Source organism: Rhea americana, unplaced genomic scaffold (genome assembly GCF_003343005.1).
Source record: "Rhea americana isolate MKP2758 unplaced genomic scaffold, rheAme1 scaffold_206, whole genome shotgun sequence".
Classification (NCBI taxonomy): Eukaryota; Metazoa; Chordata; class Aves; order Rheiformes; family Rheidae; genus Rhea; species Rhea americana.
This window is the reverse complement of record NW_028186217.1, coordinates 871-25,204: the sequence shown is the minus strand read 5'-3', so window position 1 is coordinate 25,204 and position 24,334 is coordinate 871. Positions and strand designations below refer to the sequence as shown.

Sequence of the window (24,334 nt, the reverse complement as noted above, 5' to 3'; positions counted from 1 at the left end):
CAGTATTGAACCCAATCTTGGGGTCCTTTCATGACACTGCAGGCTTTGTGTGGAGACAGCTCCCACGGCCCCACTCTGCTTCCGTAGCGCGGCGCGGCGCGGCGGCGGCACGCGCTAAAGCGCGGCGTGGCGCGCGCCCGCCGCAATTCTCGCGAGAGCTGGGCAGGGGCGGTGCGGGCGGTGATTGGCAGTGCGGGCGCGGCGCGGCCGCCATTGTGCTGCAGCGGGAGGCCGTTGGCGGTGGCTGGCCTGGCGCGGCCGCCYGGCGGCTCGGTCGGCTTGGCCTCTGCGGCGGCTCCCGAGTGCCCGTGTCGCGGGGGCCGCGCCTGTGAGAGTGAGTACGGCCCGCTGGTGCCACTGAAGGGGGAGGGMGTCCCTGTACGGCCCGGACCGCGCCTGGGTGCCCAGCTTGGGCCAGCGAGCAGCTGGCCGGCGCGGGGGAACCATTTTGTCTCCGGGTCGGGGCCGGGGGCCGGCTCCTCCACCCTCTCCTGCGCCGAGCACCTCTGGCTGCCGCCTGCTTCTCGCCTTCTCTGCCGCCTGCGCGGGTTTCGGAGCGGTGTGATACGCTCCCCGCCTCTGGGGAGCCCCTGCTCCGCAGGTGCGGTGCGGAGTGCGCCGGGCCGCTCTGCGGCCTGGCCCGGGCTGCCGTCCGGCCTTGGCCTGGAGCGCCGACCGGGGTTGGTCTGGGAAGGGGGTAGTGCCCTCTGCCAGCTGCCGTGCGGAGCACCTGCTCTTAGAGCCTGCTTACTCTGCTCCTGGGGAACAGCTCAGGCCCTGGCACGAGCTGCTGCAGCTGTGCAAAATGGGAGCCCAGAGTACCGCAGACCATTTTCAAGCAGGGGAAGGCGATTAGCTCTCGTTGCTAAATTGTTTTCCTGATCACGGGACACCTTGAAGCCTGCTGTAGTTTTGTCAGCCTCCCTTAACTCAAGTTTAAGGAAAAACCTGAGCAATGAATTGTGCAAACTGAGAGAGTTGTCCCAGAACTCTACCCTGTCTGTCATAAAAATATATATATTGTGAGTAATTGTTATCTACAACAGTTCCGCTGGTCTTCTACAAAAAAACTATCGAATCTGTTATCAGCTGTTACCTCTGTCTGTAGTTAGGCTAGGTTTAGTAGATCTTCCGCATTATAGTTGGATGGATGGCAAATTAAGAAGAGCAAGACAAGTGAGCTGTGTGCTCAAAATAGATTGTTCAAAATACCACCCCCCTCCGCACCCTCCGGTCTTACACAAATTGGTCGACTGTCCCAGAYACAACCTCAAGTTAAATTTAAAGTTTGATTTCAGAGCTTGTTTTCTTGTGCGGTCTTGAGACGTATCACATATATCTGTCACTCCAGGAGACACAGGAGTTGCTGCCAGATTTTTCTGTGGGATTTTGATTGCAAATTTGACATGACTTGTGATGTAGCAGTTAGCTTTGATGAGGAGAGGAATGTTTCTCACCCCTATTCCCTTCCCTCTGCCATTTTTCATTTGTATCAGCCTTACATCAGCTCCCCTTACTGTTGGATACCAGCATAAGTAATATCAAAATGTCAAAATCAGGGAGAAACCAGAAGTGTTTTTCTGTCTAGATGGTGAGTTGAGGTGGTTCAGTGAGGTGCATGGCGAGTATAARATTCGAGTAAGTATAAGTCGTTTCTTTCCTTTTGGCAACAACAGGCTTTTAAATCAAATCAGGCTCTAATACCACTTAGAATTTGTGATGTGTTCCTCTGATAAGTTGCTTGAGTATTTTTCAGCAACACTACCGTCTGTGTCAATTGAGGTGACAGTACTGTGTTATTATAAAACTCACTGCGGTATGTTAGTTATCATTTGGGATTTGGTGAATTCCTGCGTGGGAATTGCACAGTGTAGGAGGTTTTCATTTGAGTGTCTTTATGCTGCTTCAAAAAAAAAAATCCTTAAGTTGTTGGTATTTTTTAAAAGATACATTCTATTCTGAAATATCCTGTAAAAGCTATATTGTCCCTTACAGACAAGTATTACTGGACTTTAATAATATGKTTTTTTTTCTTATTGTGAGATCATTGTCTTGCTCTGCCCTGCATGCCATGATAGCTTAGTACATTCTTGGTGAACACTTCATTGTGTTAGTGTGATCAGCATAAGCCATATATGATTGTGTATATTCAGAGCCATCTATGAAGATGGTCACTTCTCAAGCTTTTCCCTAGTACTCACAGTGCTTGAAATGGTTTTCCACAGAGCATTGGATAAAGGAAAACCACATAAAAATAGAAGGCTTTCCACTAGTATTGCTTGCCAAAGTTGAGATGCCTATATCTAGTTTTTGCAGATAACCTGTAGAGCTATAATAGCCCAGAAAATGAAGAGTTCTTTTGTAGTAGGTTTTTTTTTTTTTTTGATTAGAATGATATGCTTCATGTTGCTCAAACTTTATCGAAAGGCAAAGATAAAACTTGATTTTCTTGGGCAGAATACTAGGTCCATAGGACCTTTTTCTCAGTATCTTTCAGCCTCTGCATCAAATGAAGCAGAATTCCTGTTGTCAAATGCCTCTATTATACAACATTGAATCACTTTTATAGCAGATCCCTCTTGTTCGCTGGCTGAGACCAAGACTGCAGAAAAATTGTACAGTTATGTTAAAGGACTTTAATCGTAATGTGTGTGCACTAACTGAAATATTAAATTTTCCATTTTCTAGCATATAGTTGCCTTTAGGTGGTTTAAACACATTTTTATATATTGTTCTTGTGTTTTCTTTTTCATTTAGAGAACAAGCAAATAATATAGGTAGTATCATCTTGACATCTGTTTGATTTGAAATCACAGAAGACAATGCTTCTGCTAATTTATGGGATTAAGCTGATTGATCAAATTGTCCTTTTAGGGWCAGCACCAGAAGAGAAAATTAGCCTTGTGTCTTTTTATGTACACCTGCAGACTTAATTTGCTAATCTTGAGATTCCATTTCATCTTCCAGAGATTAATTGGCTGTGGTGTCCAAAGTAGTCTTCTCTGTCCTTTCTGGCCTGAGGAGAGTCTTACTTCGTCTGTTTGTAGGTGGCGCATAAGAAGTTTTATTAGCATTAGATGATCTCTGTTTTAGTCTTAAAGTTCTCCCTTCTTAGACTACTGTTTCTTTCTCCCTGTTCACCTGGGCRTTAATTTCTACTGGTAGAAGCTTATCTCCCTTCTTCTAGAACCTCTGTGTATTTTACATCTYGCTGTCTGTCAGTTAGTTCAGCTGGTTCCACTTCTGTCTGAAGCAAAGTGATCCAGAAGTAGAGTGATCCAGAACCAAACTGATAATGCTGGTGCCCTTTCTCAAGTAAGAGCAGCAACATTTGTGTGCTTAGTAGTACAGGGTTGGATCCCTTTTTCTGTGTGTCCTCAATATACTTAGTAGTGCAGGGTAAAACATAGACAAAATGTGCTTTGAGAGTCAAATCTCATGAAAACCTACAGTTATCTGTATAACATACACCCTAGGCTGTATTACTGTGACGTACAATTCATCTTGTCACAGTTTGCAAGTAGTTGTTTTTACACATGCAGTGCAGCTTCAGACAGGTACTAGATTTGCAGTACACATTTTGCCAAATGACTAAACTTCAAAGAAACCATCATTACAATGTCTTTCAGAATATTAAAAATATTATGAGGAAATACATGCCTTGCTTGTGCAATAATATACAACAAGCATAAAGTGGTGTGACTTTGATTATTAGATTTGTCATTACTGTGAGTTTTTTCTTTTTTCCCCCTTTTCCTTGATTGATAATGTTCTATTCTTTGAAACACTGCTTAATGCATTTTTGAGAATTACATATCATTGCTCAGTGTTTACTTGAGGATTTAAATACAGACTGGTAAATTTAGGCATTGCATGATTTCAGATTCCTAATCTAAGACTGGGCGATTGAGAGGTTCATATTCCTGAAATGGTAAGGCTATTGAGATGATCTTGTTTATCCAAATGATATCTCTTTCAAAAGTAAGTGAATAGGTTGCTAGTGCCTGAAGCTAAGTCTACTAACTGATGTACAGCTCCACAGTACAACTCAGTAGCTCTTTCGTACCATCTGAAGATCCCATTTAGAATATATTTACATGTTGAATTAAGCATCCACATGAACCTGTTATGCTCAAATAATTATTTAAAAAAATAAAATACTTATGCAGTTAAGTATTTAGGATACTTTATGATGTGACCTGTATTGTAAAGCTGGTGACTGAACAGTCAGCAGCTTTACAATCACCACCAGCTGCTGTGTTGCAGCACGACAGCAGTTTGGAAAAAACAAAACCAAAATAAAGATGGTGTTGAGGAAACTGATCAATGTACCTCTGTATCAGCTAGCTTTTACTGAGTAGAATATAATGCAGCATTGCTTTCAGCTAATACTACAAATCTTGAATATGTGAACTCACATCATGACTGCAGCCAGTCATTAGGTGCATCATAGGATTGCTGCAGCTTTTCACAAACACAGTTTTACTGATGAGTGTTGCCAGATGTGAGGAAAAATGATTACTTTACTGATGATTTTTCTGATTTATTCTTATTCTCATCTCTACCTTCGAAAGATTAGGTTGGAATTAGAACTAGTTAAATAAAGCAGAGGGCACCACTTCTGCAGATCACCTTGCACTGATGAAGTTCTCTGCCATCTCTTCAGGAGTTGTTATTGTGCTACTCTCGCTGTACCATGCCACTGAGGATACTGCAGTTTCTCTTAAATTTTTGAGTTAAGAGTTACTTTTCGTGGTCCAGTCCTCTCCATGCCCTCTTGAAGAGGAGAAATCTGAGAATATTAACAAATGAACCACTTCACTATCTATCCTGAGGTTTTGAAGTCAAAACACTCTTTCGAATACAGGAACAACCACAGGATCACTTCTCATGTGGAAAAAGCACCAGCATTTGTTTTGAAATGCCTAGAAATCCTAAGAGAGCAGATATATACTCAGCAAGAGAAAGGCAAATGCATATATACATGTGTATGCTGTAGCTGTTTGTTACTTTTCGTGGAAGTTAACTTGGATAAGTGAGATATTTCTTTGAGAYTGCAGTTACAATTATTTCAGAGTAGAGTGAAGTTTCATAATTTTGATTTTAAAGAATAAGTCTGGGTATTGCTTCTGCAAGTGCTTATTCCAGCTTCTCATGTTTGGGATGCAACTGATTAACAGAAAGATGGTTTAAGAATTTGGGAAACCTGAAGACTTTCTGGCTCGTTTTGCGTTAATGTTAGTGCTGCGGAGTTCTTAAAGGAGTCTCACTAAATGCTGTACAGTTTCAGGCTCAAAGACTTGTAGGAGTATAGGAAGAGGAGCCTTGTAGAGGAGATGTAGAGAAGACATACAAGATTAGGGAAAGAACTCATTTTTCCATCTTACTGATGTATGACAAGACCAAAGCTCTGTTTAAAAATGTGAGTCACAATGATGATGCATTCAGAATGACTTGTGAATGTTTTGCACGGATGTCCCTGCTTCTAAAAGAAGTAGTAATCACTATGTCCTCATACAGGATACGAAGAATGGAGTCTAAACCCTCAAGAATTCCTCGAAGGGTATCTGTTCAGGCCTCTAGCACTTCTCTAGGATCTAGAACATTAACTGGAAGCAGTTTAGCCGGTGCATACGGTGCAAGAGAGTCTTCACGGAGATTAGAGCCTGGATACCAGGTAATGTGTTTTGTGTCTTTCCATAAAGTAGGAATTCACTCGAGCTGTTAACCYATTAATCTAATGGCTGTTTGTCTCTCCCACACACCCAACAAATGGACAAAAATATAAGGAAGTGTAAGGAAAAGTCCTATTCAGTGTCTTCCATTTAGGGGGGGAGGGAGAGAAAGAAAGAAAAAAGATTAATTTTAAAATTCAAAGATTTGATGGGAGGCTGGACTAGATGATCTCCAGAGGTCCCTTCCAACCTTACTCATTATGTGATTCTGGGATGGTCAGGCCAATGACTGTGTTCTGTAGTATGAACTAGTAGTTTCTGATATACAACTTTATGCACTTCTGTTTGGGTTTTAAAAACTGTTTTAAGAATCAGCTGTTGGTTGAATAAAGGATGTCCAGGGTATTGCTGTTCATTGCTGTGGTGATCGCCACTGCAGGTTTAAACCTGACTAAATGGGATTTTCTGCTGAAGAGAGATGAGATTTTGGGCTGAATTTTGTTGCATGTAGGACTGCAGTCCTAAGAGTTGACAGTAGGCTGTACTGCCATGAGGACCTACTTTGAATTTTGCGATCGTAGAAACAGAAGAACCTCCAGTCTTAGCATATACTGTTAGTATGTTAGTACAACTAGGCTTTGTCTGCAATAGACAGAACTGGGGTGAGGAGTTTGCTGTATCACATCCCAACATTTTACACTGTAATCAAATTGCTTCTGTGGGAGAGGGGAAGCCATGCTCAAGAGTAAGATGCAACACTGCAGACACTTCTTGCTTTGAAAGAGTATTATGGTAGGTGGAGATTAAAGTACTTGAGAAATTATTTTGAGGGATTTAACAGAAAAATAAAGTTGTTTGGTTTCTACTCCTGTCAGCAACTCTCACTTTGGGGCACGGAGATTAAAGCCCATTTCAACCTCTGATCTTAATTTTGTGACTAAATGTTCATAGTTTTTGAATAAACTGTTAAAAGTTAATTCCCTGCTGACGAGCTATAGCAGATGTTGTATTATATAATCCCTTTTCCAGAAACAGTTCTACAGGTATTAGAACATTTAACTATTTTTAGCACAATATGTGTATAGTCATGTGTTATAACTGTTTTGTTGCATCTCCCATGCCTGTGTTTGTTAGTATGTWGGCTACAGAGTATTTAAGGGTAGCTTTAAGTCTTTTTTGCTTTTGGATTCCTACATATTTTTTACTGTCCATCTGCACAGCAAAAACAGTAGTCTTGCTTTTTATTTGGCATGTATGCACCCACTCAGTCTACATACCACCCTGAAAGCTGTTGGTCAAAAGATTAGATCTTGAGCTGAACGGCTGCTATGAAATTACAGATATGTTCCCAAACTATTTTTCCCCTTTTATGAAATACGGAGGGTGTGTGCTTTACAGCATTTCATTTGTTACGTGAACTGCAGCCTCTTCACTGCCCTGTGTGTTATCGTTTGGCAATTCCTGCAGCACAGTGTGCTTCCTAATATGAGGAATGATTTGTTTAATATTTTCCAATTTGAACATAGGAAAAATAATAGTATAGAAGGTTATATTGTGTCCCCCCTCTTCCTTTTTTTTTTTTTTTTTTTTTAACCACTAAGCACTACTCTTTTTCTAACGGGGCGAGGCGTGGGGAAACTTAACTAACTGTTGCTACGTACAGAACTAGTGGGAGCAAATTGCAGTATTACTTGCAGGTTAAGATTCCATTTGACTGGGGCAAAAGAGATAACTAGTCTAGATGAGGATTAAGTAGTCAAATAGGAACAGAATAGGAAGGTCTTCTCACTTTAAGCCATTCAGAAGCCTACCTTAAATAAAATGCTAAGATCTGCTTCAGTTCCAGGATATTTAAAAGATACTTCATTTAGAAGAAAAATGCATAAATGTAAATAGTGCTTTGGGTATACACAGCAAAATTGAACTTGGGTATTTGGCTTCTTAACGTAAAGTCTTCGCTGAAGTAGGGAACATTCTTCATTATAGTGTGACAGTTATAGTCATTGCTGTGCAGACATCAGACTTAAAAGAATTTCAGTACTTTGTACTGAGGTTATGCAGCAACAGTGTTTATTTACAGGACTGTTTTGCCAAACAGTCTTAGTTTGTTATGCGTATCAAACTGTGGGTTAAATACCTTCGCACTATGTCTGAAATTAGTGACTAAAACTACTTATTTCTTAAGCCCAAAGTGTTTTTTTTTTTTTTTTACCCAGTGCTATTTACTGTTTTATCAGTAGTTTTTGATATTTGTCATTTATAAGAAACTTAAGACACACAAGTCTCAGTTCTGTAGTGAAAATAGAAATGCATGTTTGTTTGCATGAAATGCAATTAGAGTGAATAATGGCTAATCTGCAAGCCTGCCACACTAAATACACAATGATGGAATTTTTAGAATAGACTGCAGAGAAATAAGAAATTTAAGCGCTTGTAGGAAGGAAGGACTAAGAGGGGGGAGATATTATATTACTTGCAGTAGCAATGTATTTTCTTTAGGAATAATAACTTGATTGCATAGTTTGTATTTGTTATCTATTTTACTAGGACAGAGCAAGTTCTTTATTAAAATAAATCCTGTTATTAGGCTCAAAATATTACTTTTTCATTTGTCACAATTCTTTATTAAAACTAAAGAGCAAGACAAGACACTGTCTTAGCTGCTTTAATGCAGGAAGATGCAACTCTTTGTACATCTGTGTTTTATTTTATTGTTTTTTTAAAACTTGGAAGTTGAGGTCCTTACTTCTGCCCTCTTCCTGGAAGATCTACATAGGGTAACACCCCAAAGCTCCTACATTTCAACATTTTCTTTTTCACTAGCAAATCATAGAATCAGTAAGGCTGGAAGGGACCTCTGGAGATCATCTAGTCCAACCTCCCTGCTCAGCAGGGTCACCCAGGGCATGTTAGACAGGGTTGCATCCAGGCGGGCCTTGAAGATCTTCAGAGAAGGAGATTCCATAACCTCTCTGGGCAACCTGTTCCAGGGCTCCGTCACTCTCACAGGGAAGAAATTCCCCCTCACGTGCAGGTGGAACTTCCTGTGCTTCAATTTCTGCCCATTGCCTCTTGTCCTGTCACATGGGACAACTGAAAAGAGTTTGTCCCCGTCCCCTTGACACCCTCCCTTCAGGTACTTGTACACATTGATCAGATCCCCCCTCAGGCTTCTCTTCCCCAGGCTGAAGAGGCCCAGCTCTCGCAGCCGTTCCTCGTAGGGCAGATGCTGCAGCCCTCTGAGAGGGCGGATGTCCATCTTTAAAGTGAAAGCATTGCAGCTACAAATTTGTTAGTACCACCATCTTCCCATATTTTCAATTTTCAGATAATGTCTTTAGTTGATTTTGAGTTGCGAGATGCATATAAGCATGTTGTTCTTTAGGAATCAAGTGTATTGAATAGTTCCAGCAGAGACTGGGAGACTGGAGAAAGAGAGGCTCATGAAACTCCTTGGAAGCTTACAACATCCTCTCCAACTCACTACTCAGGGACGCTTGATCATCCACGGTCTGGAAGATTTTTGGGAAGCAGAAACAGATTGGTAAGAATTGTTAATGCATAACTTTTTTCTTTCTTTTTTTTTCTCTCTCAAGAAAATGGAGTCTTGCTTTAGCCTTCCCAATCTGAAAAATTGGTAGCAGGAGCTTCTGCTAATGTTTCCAGGATGTTATCAGTTCAGAATAGAAGGATGAAAATAATTACGTGTACTTTCTAGGTTAATTTTACCAATAGCTAAGAAATAAACTTGAAATTTGAGGTGCAAATGGCTCTGCAATCTCCATTTAAAAAAAAAAACAGTGAGGAGGAGATTATACATACATATTATAGTTCTATTCATAACAAAATTAATACTGTTCATTACAGCTTGCTCTATCAGATATTTCTTAGGGACCTTTCTTAAGATGGTTCCAGCTTTCTGAGTTGACACTAAATTCATAGTTTTTGGAAATCTACTCTAGGAAACACAATATTTTTTGAATGGGAGTAGCTCATACTCTGACTGTACTTTAAAGTCTTATGATTGGATACTGTAAAGGAAAATGGAGACCAAACTATTTTTCACCTGACTGAGAAGCAAGGCTCAGGCCTAAACAACTTGCCTTAACTTGGCTTCAGAATGTGCCCTAATAACTCAAGCATTAAATAAAAATAGTTTGCTTCAATGTGTTCATGCATTGTAGGGTGGGAAAAAAAATTCAACCTCAGTAGAAGTGTTAAGATAGGAAAAGCAGAGAGGTGTAGGGAAAAGCTGTGGGTGAAAACACTGAACAGGTGTAAATGCTATTGACCATAGAACTGAAATGTTTGGATGCTTTGTCTTGAGAGCTTACATCTGAAAAAGGTGTTGGTTTTCTTACTGTGACTTAAATGGTAAAGACTCTTTCAGAGAAGTTAGCAGGGATGAGATATGGTGTGGGGATGCTAATTTCAGGGGAAAAATGGTGAATGATTGTATTGTAGTTGGAATACAAACTGAGTGTTTGTAAGTGGTTTACATTTCTAGTTAAGTTGGTGGTCTGGGATTTTAAAAATGGAATGTTTTTGCTATTTAATTTTTCTCTTAAGTTCTAGTACAAATAAATTGTGGAAGTCTTTCTGAAACTTCAACTTATCAAAAATTGAGTGATTAAAAAGATAAATTTTATGTTAAATTGATGATTCATGAGGGAACTTTACCCATTTTTGTACTTAGTTTGAAATGTTAGTTCCTGTATCTGACTATTTGTCTTTTATTTCAGAAAAGAAAAATAAGCTTGCACATCTTTTTTTGTTTATTCAGTACTAGCAGTGCTGTGTATTGCAAAATTTGTGTGCCCTCTACTTTCAACTTCCTGAGTTGTGCTTCAGCTTCATTCAAGTAGAACATGTCTGATCTAAATTGCTTACTTAAAAGCTAGAGCTAACTCCTAGCTAGCTAAGTGCATTTTAGGTTGGTGAAAGATGAGCTAGATTAATAACAAACTATTAAATAAAATAATAGAGTTAATTGATTTCAGCCTTTTCTGAATTATGAAATTGTTTTCCTTATTGCTTATATATATAATGGAGACCTGTAAAGTTATATTTTGTAGCTTGTTTGTAATATCTTAAATGAGGAATATCTTCTTCCTCTATGAGACACATCAATCTAAAAATAAAAATAAGGCTGATTGTGATAGAAACCAGCTTTTGTTGGTGGGACTGTCTTGATTAAACCTGGAAATACGAATCGAGGACAGAAACATAAGTCCTACAATAATTTCAAATAAAAAGGCTTTACATCTTAAAGTTAATTTACTGTTTTTGTGAGTCTTATATATGCAGCATTATGTATCTTAGGCTACAGAAAGCATATGTGAAATACTCTAATTGTATGGGGTTTTTTGTTCGTTTGTCTTTTTTTTTTTAATGTTGTTTCAGTCTATACCTTCCTCCTCTCATTTTACATCTGTGTGTTATGGTGAGTCGGAGAGAACTCAGGGAGCATATTCGAGACTGAATAGCCAGCAGCGAGACAGCGATTCAAAGAGACCAAAGCTATCTTGCACATCTACCTCTTCTCTGAGAAATAATGGCTTGAATGCAGTTTCAGGTGAGAGGCTGATTAGTAGAACTGAACTATTTGAGAACTGTCTGAACGTGATAAGATCAGTCTTTACCAAATTTGAAGACTTAATCTGAAATAAATTTGTAGTAAACTGTTAAATATTAAAAACTCATGCTCAATAGAGTATTTTCACACTGATAGCCTCATTCAAAATACCAAGAAGGCTATTAATGTGTTACGTTTTCAAAATTATTCCTCATACCTTTTCCATTTGTAGTAAAGACAAACTTCATGGCTTGAATATATCTGATTGGTTAAGATTTCAAAACAGGAATGAATGTAGCCAATACTGTTTCAAGGGCCAATTTGTATGGGTAAACCTACATGTTTTAAGGACAGCAGAAAGGAAATCATTATCTATACATAGCTCTGTATTCCATAAAATGGAGTAGCGTGGCAGATCAGAATACTGCTGGCAGGGGTGAGGGGAGAAAGTCCTTTTTAGTAGGACTAAAATCATTTTACAGGCCAGGCAAAAATAAACATTGTATGCTGAGAGCTCTTTCCGGAAAAACTGAGATTTTCACTGAAACTGTGAATAAGTATGTGTTTCTTGGATAGATGTGATATACGCAACATGCTAACAACAATCTAAAGGCCAAGAAACAAAGGTCAAAAACTTGCACTGAAATTATTTCTAGAACATTTTGAAACAGACCTTTACATCTATACAAATTAACCTCGTCAGAGTGCATCTATGTTCTTTTTATATCTCCATATGGAATCACAGCCATCCAAATAACAGTTAGTAAATTCCTGCTCAAATCCCAGTCCTGCAGATATTTTCTTATTTGTTAATAAAAATAAAAAAATCAACATCAAGATTTCTTCTTAGGTGCCAGTCATTCCATTGTGGATTGGTTGTTTGCCACATTGCTGATATTATATGTGTGATTAAATATGGATAAAAAAAAACTAACACTATAATGAAAGCAAGGTGAATTTTTCAGAGCCATTGAAGAGTGTCTTTTGGAACTAGAGCTTTGTTCATAGCTGAATTATTTACAGTTCACTATTTAGATACTGGAGCTTGTTTTACTCTCCATGATATGAGTGAGAACAATATTTGTCACTGTTCTTAAGAGTAGTGTCTAAGCTGCTGTTAAGCTTCAGATGTCTTTCTGGAAAATGAATCTCAGGAGCGTTTAAGAAGTGTCATTAGAGTGGCAGCATTTGCTAAGTTTCAAACTGCCATTTTTCCATACAGCTAAGCCTATCTAGTAAGTAGTTACCACTAGAAGGCCAGAACCTATTTCTTTTCCCCCTTTCCTATCCAGTATGAGTGTAAATATGAGTCTCGCTCTTCACAAAAGTATGATTACCTTTTTCCTGGTTTAGCTTCCGGAACCAACTTGCTGCAAGATCAAATGAGTGCCAGCATCAGCAGAGTGCTGTTTACTCTTCGCCTTCTGTTGGCAGCTAGCCTCCTGATCAGCTTAGCTGTATTGTCGAACTCACTCTTAATACTGTATGACGAGAACGCATGCATAAGTACTAACTTTTAATGATTTTTAAACGATCATAAAAACCTGGGATTTATTATCTTGTTTCTTTCTAGATTCCTCTTGGAGGTATAGTCGGATTCCCAGGTCATCATCAGTGGTGCTTGGCTCTCTGGGAACTGAGCTGGTGAGAGAACGGAGAGAGTTAGAAAGAAGAACAGATCTGTCTGTTAATAATTTGGTGGATCACAGCCACAGAAACAGTGACTTCTCATCTTCAACATGTATGTATTACACAAATAAAAGCTTGTATATAGATTAGGTTAAGTTGCATGTCTGCTGATTTCTTCAGTTATTCTTTAAAAATTTTATGTAATACACAGTCAAAAGATCTATTTAATTTTATGGCATAATTTTTCATAAAGTTGKTTGGCCACATTCCTTGTGTTGGATAAAATGTTAAATTATATTTGAATGCTGAAGCTGAATAGTAATTGAATGAAGCCTAGTTTTGTATATGCTTTTTGTATTTAGGTTGTAGATGCATTCAGTTTATAAGAAACTGCCACTGCAACTGTCAATGGTCAGTAAATCTCCTCCCTCCTCTTTCATCTGAAGGTCTGTATTTAGGCCTTTAGTATGAAGTATGGGAAAATAAATATAATGCTATTTGACCTATGGAAGAATTCTTGCAAAGGTACAACTATGGTATTCTGTCTTTGTACTTGGTTTCTTTTGTGGTATTCAGGGAAAACTGCTGGACCATTGAAAATAAAAGTTAATAAATGCATACTTTACAGTTCCCTACCCAACTGTAGTGAGAAATTTGTTTAATGGTAACTAGTTAGCAGTAGTATGGACTTCTGTGCTGTCATTTTTACCTTCTCTCTGTTCAGACCTGTGGCCTTTTGTAGCTGTTCCACAGAGGAAGTAGTCACTAGTCTTGATCTGCCCCACTTTGCAGATGTGTTAGTGCTGATCTGGAATGCTGAAGTATAAAATCACCATAGTGATTTTGTAAAGAAACATGTAAGGAGAAAAGATAAACACTAGTACCACACTTCTTCCTACAGTCGTTCCAGAAGAATTATTTCTTTAATGTCGTTGTCATACTCTCTGCCTCTTTACGTAAGTGGAAGATTGAGTTTGGCAGAGCCTCATGAGTGTTGCAGGGGAGAATGGATGGGTGAGCAGGCTTGTTTTGTGCTGTCCGTACTGCCTTTTTAGCAGTGGTGCCATTGTTAAGTGCTATAAAAATAACTCCAACTGTGTTCCCTACTGGGTAATCAAGACCATATAGCAGGCTCATAGCATCAGTGCAGACATGTTTCCTTCTTTTGGATCTGCCAGATGTACAAACTGCAGCTTTGAGATTAAAACAAAGTGATTTAAGTGCAGAAACTGTAAAAATTGCATGAAAGGTTTCAATACCAGAGAAAGCTTCTGCTCCCTATCTTAATCCATTTACATTTKTTAAGTGGTTAAAATATCAAAGGGAATTAAGTGATTTTTTTTTCCTCTTCTGAGGCTAGTCTGGTGCTGCTGTTGTGTGGGGGTACTTTCCTCTGCACCCAGCCACTTTTTGAGGAAGGAGACTTGCTAATACTAGCCTCCTCAGCTGCTTTACATATAGTTCAGCTACACTAGAATTATTTTCATTTTGTCTGAAATCATATGCAGCATTTACAGAAAATACAGGGAAGCATTAGGTGGATGAACCTACACTTAAAAGTGGGGGAGGAGACAATGCTATGGGAATACTTAACTGACTGGCCATATGTAATTAAAGTAATTGATAGTTGAAGAGCAGGTGAGATTACTAATGCAGAGTGGTTATCAATAATCATCTGATCCTGCTTAAGCCAGTTACATAGCCGAGCATTCAAATTTTGTTGTCACGTTTCTTTTGATAGAAGCAATAGCTAGATAATCCTTTTTTAGGGTGGAACAGTGGAGCTATGAGATTTTTAGTGTGGAACAATGGAGCTATGGTATTTTTAGGGCATTCCCTTTTAAAAAAGTTTTGGGTTTAAGGTAAACATTCTCATTATAAGACAGTACATATTGAATTAAAATACTATCCAAGTTCTGTTTTCCATACTGAACAGTATAATACTATCTTAAGTAGTAGATTGCAGATCTCTCTATTCTGATACCTAGAAAATTAAGGGTCACTTTTGTTGCACTGGTAGGGGGAATATATTTTGCTTTATCCATATACTTGTTTAAGGAGCTCTGGTGATTACTATGTTGTTGAAATTTTGATTAACCTATCTTTCTCAGTCTGTAGGCAGAAGGGATCTTTTAATGGTATTACATAGTTTGCTGGAGTTTTTTAAATGTAAATACTCTTCTTTAACTTCTGACAGATGGTTAGTGTTAACTATTTCATGTTGATACATAAGCGAATGAATCATCCTTTGACAGTATGAAGATTTTTAGGGTGTTATACTTCAGATAAGTTTAATATATCGGTTTCGATTTAGCATACAGAATTCTGGTAAGTAAAACTTAATACTGTTCTAGAATATACCTGTCAAATTTGAAATAACTTAGAATCATACTAATTCTCCTCTGCTCTTTCGCAACAGATCTTCACGACAGGCCTGCCTCTTCGTATGCACAGGGAGCAAGACCAAAAGAGAATTCATTAAGCACTTTGAGGCTGAACGCATCCATGAACCACCAGTTGCCTTCTGATCATCAGCCATCGTTTTTCAACAGAGACTCTCATATGAGCTCTTCAAGATCCAGCTATCCTTCAAGACAAAGGAGAAGTGGAATGGAATCTCCCCAGAGGAGCATGCAGTCAGAATGTTCTCATACTACCATTAGAGATGAAACTCCTTCCTCAGATGGTTCTGAAAGGGTTTTATCCGCTCAGAGGTCACTGAATGGGCCTGCAGCTGATAGTGAAGGAAGACGCACAACCAGACAGCTGCTGTCTCGTTTAGCGTCTAGCATGTCATCTACGTTTTTCTCACGAAGGTCTAGCCAAGACTCGTTGCCTACAAGATCATTAGGCTCTGAGGAATCATGTGTTGTTCCAAGAGTTCAAGCTTCTGCTCTGTCTAGCACTAATGCAGCTGCAGCTCCTGAAGTTCCAGGACTTCAGACATCTGAAGCTTCTCAGGGATTTAGTTTTCTTAGACGAAGATGGGGTTTATCRGGAGTTTCACAAAATCATGACTCTGATGGGGAAAGTTACAGACCAGACTCTGAAAGTAGGAGCACAGGATCCTGGTTATCRTCATCTTTGAGGAACAGATGTACACCTCTCTTCTCTAGAAGGAGGAGAGAAGGAAGAGATGAATCTGCAAGGATCTCTACCTCTGATGCGCCTACTAGATCACAACATCTCTTCAGAAGGAGAGAGTCAGGTGAGGAGACCTCTCTTGAAGCATCAGATAGCCCTCGTAGGGCTTCTGTTAACAGACCACCAACACCTGCAGTATCTGGTATCTCTACAGCTGCTGCCTCCCCACCAGATTCAACTCACAGTAGGAGAAGCTCTGGAATTCTGCCTAGTTCTCTCTTTCGCTTTGCAGTGCCTCCAACATTAGGAAGCAGTCTGTCTGACAATCTTATGATAACTGTAGATATTATTCCCTCTGGCTGGAATCAGTCTGATGGACAAGAAAGTGACAAGGCTAAAGTACCACCTTCAAGAGATCCAGAAAGACTCCAGAAAATTAAAGAGAGGTAAATCAGTATACTCTTTCCAGATAATAAATATTACACAAAATCCTCACATGTTAATTCAGGTACTTTAATATTAAAAGGAACCTTTCATTCAGAGAAGGGTGCATCTCAGTCCTCTGTCACCTATGGTGTCACTCTTGTCCTTAGAGAAACTTGTTTTATTCCTGAGATTTGAGAACAGTTTACTGAGGAAGTTACCATCATGCAAAGTCCTACATTAAAGGTGTCACAGCATTTGTTAATCTTTCTTCCTATTCAGCCTGCTTTTAGAAGATTCTGAAGATGAAGAGGGTGACTTGTGCAGAATCTGTCAGATGTCTTCTGCAAGTTCTAACAACCTTTTGATAGAGCCATGCAAATGCACTGGAAGTCTGCAATATGTTCACCAGGAGTGCATGAAAAAATGGCTGCAGTCCAAGATTAATTCAGGTAAAGCAGAGTCTAGACTAAGATGGACTTCCAGTTAGACTGGGAGCTTTATCAGTAGGRTTACCATTACTAATATTAATGGCACTTCTTTGAAAAATAGAGGTTGATTTGGAGAGGGCATCTCTAGAACTACTCTTTAAGGGACTTTGTTCCCTCAGTGCATGCAGTTCTAGCTATTACTAAGAGTTAGAGACAGGCTGATTGTAGCAGAATGGTAAGTATCTTAATTTTTTTTAAAAAAAAGAAAAAAGAGAAAAAAGTGTAATTCATATTTCTTATGAGACTGCATACTCCTTTTAAAGTATTTTTTTTACCATACTTTCTTGTAAGACTCACTTTTTAAGGTCAGTTAACTCTTGTTCAGAGCAGTTAAACTATTTAAAAAGTTTCTTCAAAGTGCATATATAGAATATTTTTGGTAAGAAACACTTCATAAATTGCACACTGTAGAAATGTTTTGTAATAACCTTTAAATTCATTGAGCACTTTGTAGTTAGATATAATATTTCTAAGACTGAAAATAGGCGGCTTGGAAGAGGGCATGGAGATGGTTAAATAAGATGCTGGTATCTGTTTACTTGTTTACTCAGTATTGAAGAATCCACATCTAAATAGGGATGTTTTCAAAGCCTCAGCTAACAGAAGACTTTCATTTCATGTATGCAACTTCTTAGATGTAAATCAACAAGTATAAGATACAAGTCCACCATTAACCTGTCTTGTTAATCTTGCTGCTTGTGGAGCAACTTGTTTTAAACCTGGTATTTTGAGATGAAATGTTTATTATTTTGAATTATTACTATTTTAAAGTACATTTGGATTACTGTAGAACTCACACAGCCTAAGCAGCAAGTTTTTTTTTTCTTCATGCCAGACTTTCAGTAAGAAGCATAGAATGTCTAGATTGAATATGAGAAAAAATTTGATGGAGAATAAACACTCYATAACATTAAAATTCAGACAGAGGAGATAATTACTACATTACTATCAGAGGCTGTCTTTTCTTGTAACCTTGCTCTCCAAAATAAATTCAAGAATCAGTTATAATTTATAATGTTTGTATACTTTTTGTCCTCTGTTTCTGATTGTAACAACTTAACACTGTCACCTTCTTAACTCCACACCAGGTTCTTCTTTGGAAGCAGTAACTACTTGTGAATTGTGTAAAGAGAAGTTGCATCTTAATCTTGAAGACTTTGATATTCATGAACTCTATAGGGCACATGCAAATGAACAAGTTAGTATATTTTGCCTAATTTGGTAAGTGTTGGTTTAGTGCTGGGAGGGTAGCTTCCCCCACCCGCCCACCCCGCCCCCAAAAAAAGGAAAATGGCTGTCCTCAAAAGGACTGTTACGCACATAATGTAACGTAAACCTGGAACTGATTTTTTCCTGCTCAGTATTCAGACAAATTCTGTCTTCTTGCTGTGCTTCCCATTTCAGAGCTTTCAGTAAGGGTAATATCTCTCTTATCTTTTCTTATTTGCAGATGTGTCATCTAGCTTTGCAGCCCAGTGTCTTTGCCACATAGGTGCAATGGAAATAATAATATTTCACGAAATTAAACGAATTTCAAATTCCTTTAATGATGATTTGGCTTTCCATGTAGCTGTTTTTAGACGCAGTTAAATACTTATTTAAAACTTATTTATTTACTATTAAAAACTACTGTTAGTAGTAGTAGAGACTTAGTAGTAGCGACTAACTTCTTCTAAGTCCTTTCCAAAATTAAAAATGAAGTTATGGCCTATAGATATTACTGTCTATATAAAATGTAACATCTTAGAAGGACTGGATTTTTTTTTTTTTTTTTTTAGTATTTAAAATGAATAATTAACTAAGGCTGGGGTTATTTTAGTCAACTTTATTCAGAGGGTTTTTTCATGCCTTTGGATTGTGTTCTGTGAATGTAGAAAGGCTAGTGAAATTCACCTACGTGAGAAGTTAAAAGAAAATATTGCCAAGTGATGCCGACTTTCACAAGTGTGAACTCAGCCAAACATCAGCCTCTAATTTTCTTATTACTTGGAGTAAGCTATCTTAACTGTGTCTCCATTTTTGGATTTCGGATATGAACAGTTTTTCTTCACAATACTATCAAATATTTTAAYGCTGCTCAGTGTTGGTGACTATGGCAATGTACTGCGATAGAAGTGGAAGAGCTTTAAAACTTGTTTCTAAATAATTGACTCTCTAAAATCAGCGGTACTGTTTTCAAAGCTCTTACCTTAGCAGAGACAATCATGTCTCAGAATGTTTATACCACCGTAAAGTTCCATTAATATCCCCTTGTTCCGTCTTTTCATAAAGCATTGGTGGCTTTTCAGTGGCCCCTAGCGAATAGTTGTAGTTTTCTTCTTTTTTAAGTAATTCTTACACATGGTGGTATACGCTGATCCTTRGATTCCTGCCTGTGGACTAGCTATACTGCCTCAGAACTCATTTGTGGAAGTCATTCTATTTAACTTAGAGGAAAACATACTAGATCTAGAGTGAGTGGGAAGAACCACAAGTATAATAGCTTTTTAATACATACTCTGTAATTTTCTTGAAGCAACTGAGGAATAATTGTGTAATACTTCCGGGAAAACTTAATTCTAGTTCTGCTTCTTGAATTATGTATGTAGACGCATTACTAACATTTTGAAAATTTCTTTTGATCTCCTTTAAGGCAGACTATGAATTCATCAGCTCTGGTCTCTACCTTGTAGTGTTGTTACACTTATGTGAACAGCGCTTTTCAGATATGCTAGGAACCGCAAGTGAGGCCAGCACACGAGTCAGAGTAAGTATGCACTAATTTCATGGAAGAGATTGATCATATCTACATTTGTTTAATACAGTAATACCATGTTTATTCTGAAACTAAATATACTACTTTATTCGAGTTAATGTGGTGTAAAATCACTATTGTCAAGGTTATTGGTAACTGATCACCCCTGCATATCATGATTACAGTAAATTTATATRAAACTTTAATATTTTTCTGTATAAAGCATGCAGCTGAGAATATTTGAACCTTTTCTCATTTTGCTGTTCTGTGTTGCAAAGGTGTGGACCTTGTAACCTTTGTCTACTGAATTGGACCCTAAATACATACTTCAGTATTATATTCTGAAGTTTACTAGCTGTAGTGTAATTTTCTAGCATTAGTCAAAACTCTTCCTTAGATGTATTCTGACTGGATGCTTGTGCCTTAACTGAAATGGATTACATTTCTCTGCATTAGAATTTCTAGAAATGCTTTTAGTTTTTTTTTTGGTAAAACTGGCATTTTTTGATACGTGTCTGATTCTTAAAACAGATGTGTTTTACGACTATAGAACATGAAGATGGTGCCACTAACTACTGCCAGAAACCTTTGACATAAAGTGGAAGCTGAAATTACTGTGCAATAGCAATTCGAAGTCTAATGTAGGGCTGTTTAATAAATTTTGTATTGATTTTTTTTTTTGTAAGTTGGGCAAATGGGTTAGAAGAACAGATCTGGGATGAGGCTTTGGTATGAGGGTACTACTGAAAAAAGAAATCTGCTAACTTGTTGCAAATTTCTGCAGATAACTTTGCAATTTTTAAACTACTTTCTCTCTGCCTTATTTCTAGTTTATTAACCTTGCAAGAACTCTTCAGGCACATATGGAAGATATTGAAAGTAGGTGTTTCTCCCCCACCCCTGTAGATTCACTCAAAGTTAAATGGATACAGTTCTCTCTGCCAAGATTCATACTACCAAATTTAGTTGCTGATAAATTGACTTTGCCCAGCAGAACTTTTTACAGTTTCAGTAGAATTATTTTGGGGGAGAACTGATTTAATTTTCCATGATTGATTTCCCAGCAGGAGAAGAGATTGGGGAAGCATCTTCTGCAAGTGATACCAAGATTCCTCACTAGTTACAGTTTGGTTATTTTAGTTCTAGTATTACATAGTTATGAAACTGCTGGTGACCTTCAGGCTATAACATTTCACAAGTTGTAGTAGGAGGGCAATGTTTTGGATTGGATTGGAYGGCACTTAATTATCATATCCCTTGGAATTACCCACTTTTTGAATCAAATTCAGCAGTTGCCAACTTCGGCAAAACACTAGCCTACTTTTCACTGTACGAGTCCTTCATTGTGGTTAAATTCTCAGTTCCTGAACATTATGAATAGGCAATGGAAGGGTACCTTTGCCTACTTCTTTTTCTAGTGCATTTGTGTTTGTCCCCCCTCAAAAGGCGAAGTTTACATATGAATTGATCTTTCAGTCCATAAGACTTTGTTTTCAGAGTAGAACAGGAAGTGTTGTCAAAGGAAGTTTTCCTTTAGTTTAAGCAGATGATTATTTCTATATTCAGGGCGTTAGGTAGCTACTCTTTTAATAATAAAGGTGGATTGTGGAGGTGAGAATTAATTCCTTAGATGTGTGCTTCTTTGTCTTCCTCATTAATTTTAATGAGTGGTGTTTCACACAGTAGTTAGATCTATGTATGGTAAAGGCTTTACCTAACTTGCAGGTGAGGAATACTGAATTAAAATTTATTCTTGACACTATTTTAGTTAAAATTCCTTTTTAAGAAGCATTTTTGGGGGAATGCAGAAGTGACAAGACAGACGATACATCCCTCTTTATGTTGAGTTGGACTTTGAGATTGACTCTTGGGTGAAAATAGTTTATTGGCAACAGTTTGCTCAAGAGAACAGGTAAAATTCCTGTTACACACAAGATATCTACAATAAGTTTGTCATGTGTTGTTTGTGCTGAGTTTTTATCACAGTTGACAAGTGTGTATTTGTTTTTAAGTTGTCTTACAAGGAAATCTTGTGCATACTTAGGATTCATGTTCATTTTCCATACACTGAAAGAAGGGGGGTGGGGAGAGGAGCATCTACTTCAAAGACTGATTTTAATTGTATTAAACAATATATATTTTTAATAGTTATTCTGTTTTAGAATACTGAACATTTCTAGATACCTGAGTATGCAAGTAGTTAACTCTGAGTCGTGTTTTTCGCTTGGGTTGGGTGTAGCTGTCATGGATTGTATACACTCTCCTGTTACTACTGCTGGAATTAGTCACTTGTAAGAATTACATAAAAGTTGAGTCTCTGGCATAATCACATGTTCTTTTATTTTATGCTGAGGAAGAACAGCAGGGCACTGCAGCTGGTAGTTGAGTTCAGTTTTAAAATGCTACATTTTTAGTCATGAAAGATATTTAAAATTTAAGCAAGATAACATTAAAATTCTGTCGGGTTTTTTGATAATCTGTTACTGGCATTATAAAATTACCTTTATTTCTACTACTCATTCTGTATTAAAAATGTTGTAATTCTGCATTTCACAGACCTTTATGAAGGCTTTTGATTATACTATGTTGTTCCAACAGCTTCTGAGGATGATTCTGAAGACAGTGATACTGGTAGAACTTTTGACACTGCTTAGTACTGCTCAAGGCAGTGGAAGTGCTGCAGAGATGCTGAGCTGGCAAGGAACATCAATGTGCATTTATTTTTCGCATTCTTTAGTAAAAAGCGCATTAAATATTATTGTAGTTTTTGAAGCATTGTTGAAGTCAAAATCAGCTGCTGCACAGTGGAAATCAGTGGACTTGAGAACTACTCAGCATGTGCAAGAATTAGGTATCTAAAGCAACTTCCCTTTTTAAATGGTGGGATGGTATGCTTTGTTTTGAAAGACTTCAAATTTTGAATATTTAAGGAAGCTGTATCTCTCTTTATGCTACCTTCTTACTGTAGTCGGATTTCTGGTTTTGTCTATCAAATTTTACTGCTCTACTGGCACTAAGTAGTAATTGTGGGTTTGGGGGCTGAGGGAGTAGGGGGAGGGGGTATCCATGTACTTAAATAGGACTTTTTTTTTTAATGCCTCTGTTGCCGTCTCATATAGTAACTGATTGTTTCCAGTGTTAACATCAAATGAGCGGAAGGATGAGCAAGACACTGTAAAGATGGTTTGGTTTTCAGTTTTGAAGAGTGTTTTACTCAAAGCAATAAGAACCTGCAGTGGTCTTCTAATACTTAATGGTGTKTTTTTTTTATGTACTGCTTTGGAAACTGAAGATTATATTTGATATTATGTGGCTATTCCATTATGGAATATTGCAGATGTAAACTCTTGCATTTCAGCATTCCTGGCAGATATGCAACTTAATGAAGACTTTAAAGTTGTTTAGTTTAATCAGTCTTTTTTTTAGATCCCACCTTCACTGTTCAAAGCACTGGTTATCAATGTGTTTTCTAGTGTTGTCACTTCTTTATAAATAAAGATGATAATGAAGTATGCACCTGTACTGGTATTGTCCTCTTCCCGTCCACCCCCAGCATGAATGTTTACTAGAACATACGTTTGAAAACTTAAAAAAGCTGTAGGATGTGGTACCTTTTACTAATGTTTGTGAATTCATATACAGACATTTAAACTTGCTCCTGAAATTTTTAAGCAGCTTTTTTTTTAATGAACAATGGTATAATAAAGTGTCATATATGTATTAGGATTCTATTTGCTATAAATAGTGACTTTTTAAATGATAGCAGTAACAATATGTAACTGCAAAGAATGTGATACGTTGAATTACCTTATCTTCTTTTTGATCAGTTATGTGTAAATAAATTTGGGAGGAAGAAATGGCTTTGTAAGCATTTACATGAGGCGACCTGTCATCTCTTAAGATTTGAAAGGAAATTGGACATTGAGGAAGTTGTGTGTTTCCATGCACATTCTGGTAACCCTAAGCACCAAGTATTTGGCACCAGTGCTTACAAGTGTAACTGCTGGAATTAAAAAAAATACAGCTGTTTTTCAGACATTCATTTGAAAACAAAAAGCCCACATGTATGTGAAGATGTTTCTAACTTCTGCAGGATTTTAGATCAGATGTATGGTAAAAATGCTTTATCCTTTCTGAGTTAGTTGGTATAGCAACTAAACCATCAGATAGTGAATGTATTGCTGTTTCCTGTGTGCTTGCTACAGCCAGAGTTATGAATGTGGGCTTTCATAGCCTAATAAAGTGGGCTTTTTTTCCATTAATCTCTTTCTGTCTTTGTAATAAGAAACATGCAGAGGAGGTAAGCAGTTCAAGTAGCTGCAAGCTCAGGACAAATTTGGTTCAAGGGACAGATTGTCATGCTGGAGCAGCCCTGCACCTTRGTAGAAATCCCATACGAAGGAGGAAAAAGGAGTGACGTTGGCCAGTACKGTCAAGGGAAAGCAGAAAAAGGTTTGAATTCTGCCCTCCTGCAGCCTTTGGCTGCCTTTCCGAAAGAGAGCTCTTCCTTGCGGCCCAGAAACTCTTCAGGGCGGGGAGACCTGGGACCTACAGAAGGGCAGAGGCCGGGAGCAGACCAGGCCATCGGCCGTGTCCTCCTCAGTGAGGGCAGTTCGGATCTGTGGAGACACCTAAATGTCTGCAGAAGTGTGCGTGCAGCTACAACCAGCGGTGGTGGCACAAAGCACGCTTGTGCCGCCTGTACGTCTGTGCACTCATGTGT

General features: G+C 38.2%; 1 protein-coding gene across 6 annotated transcripts; it reads left to right on the top strand.

Moving 5' to 3' along the window:
* The first annotated feature begins 215 nt into the window (after window positions 1-215).
* Window positions 216-23,873, top strand: MARCHF7 (membrane associated ring-CH-type finger 7). Of its 6 annotated transcripts, none has more exons than XM_085304291.1 (12): window positions 216-334; window positions 5,285-5,422; window positions 5,521-5,677; window positions 9,061-9,219; window positions 11,079-11,250; window positions 12,824-12,991; window positions 15,299-16,087; window positions 16,256-16,409; window positions 16,669-16,838; window positions 17,966-18,075; window positions 19,510-19,623; window positions 22,210-23,873. In XM_085304291.1, exons 2-12 carry the CDS (start codon window positions 5,394-5,396, stop codon window positions 22,468-22,470), a joined length of 2,283 nt encoding a protein of 760 aa, XP_085160417.1. In that variant the 5' UTR covers window positions 216-334; window positions 5,285-5,393; the 3' UTR covers window positions 22,471-23,873. The 6 variants fall into 6 exon arrangements, 5 of the variants coding, with proteins under 5 accessions (XP_085160417.1, XP_085160416.1, XP_085160418.1 ...); XM_085304290.1 differs by adding an exon at window positions 20,442-20,490 and having other exon boundaries at window positions 15,299-16,409; window positions 22,210-22,353; XM_085304292.1 differs by adding an exon at window positions 20,442-20,490 and having other exon boundaries at window positions 15,299-16,409; window positions 22,168-22,216.
* Window positions 23,874-24,334: the final 461 nt, after the last annotated feature.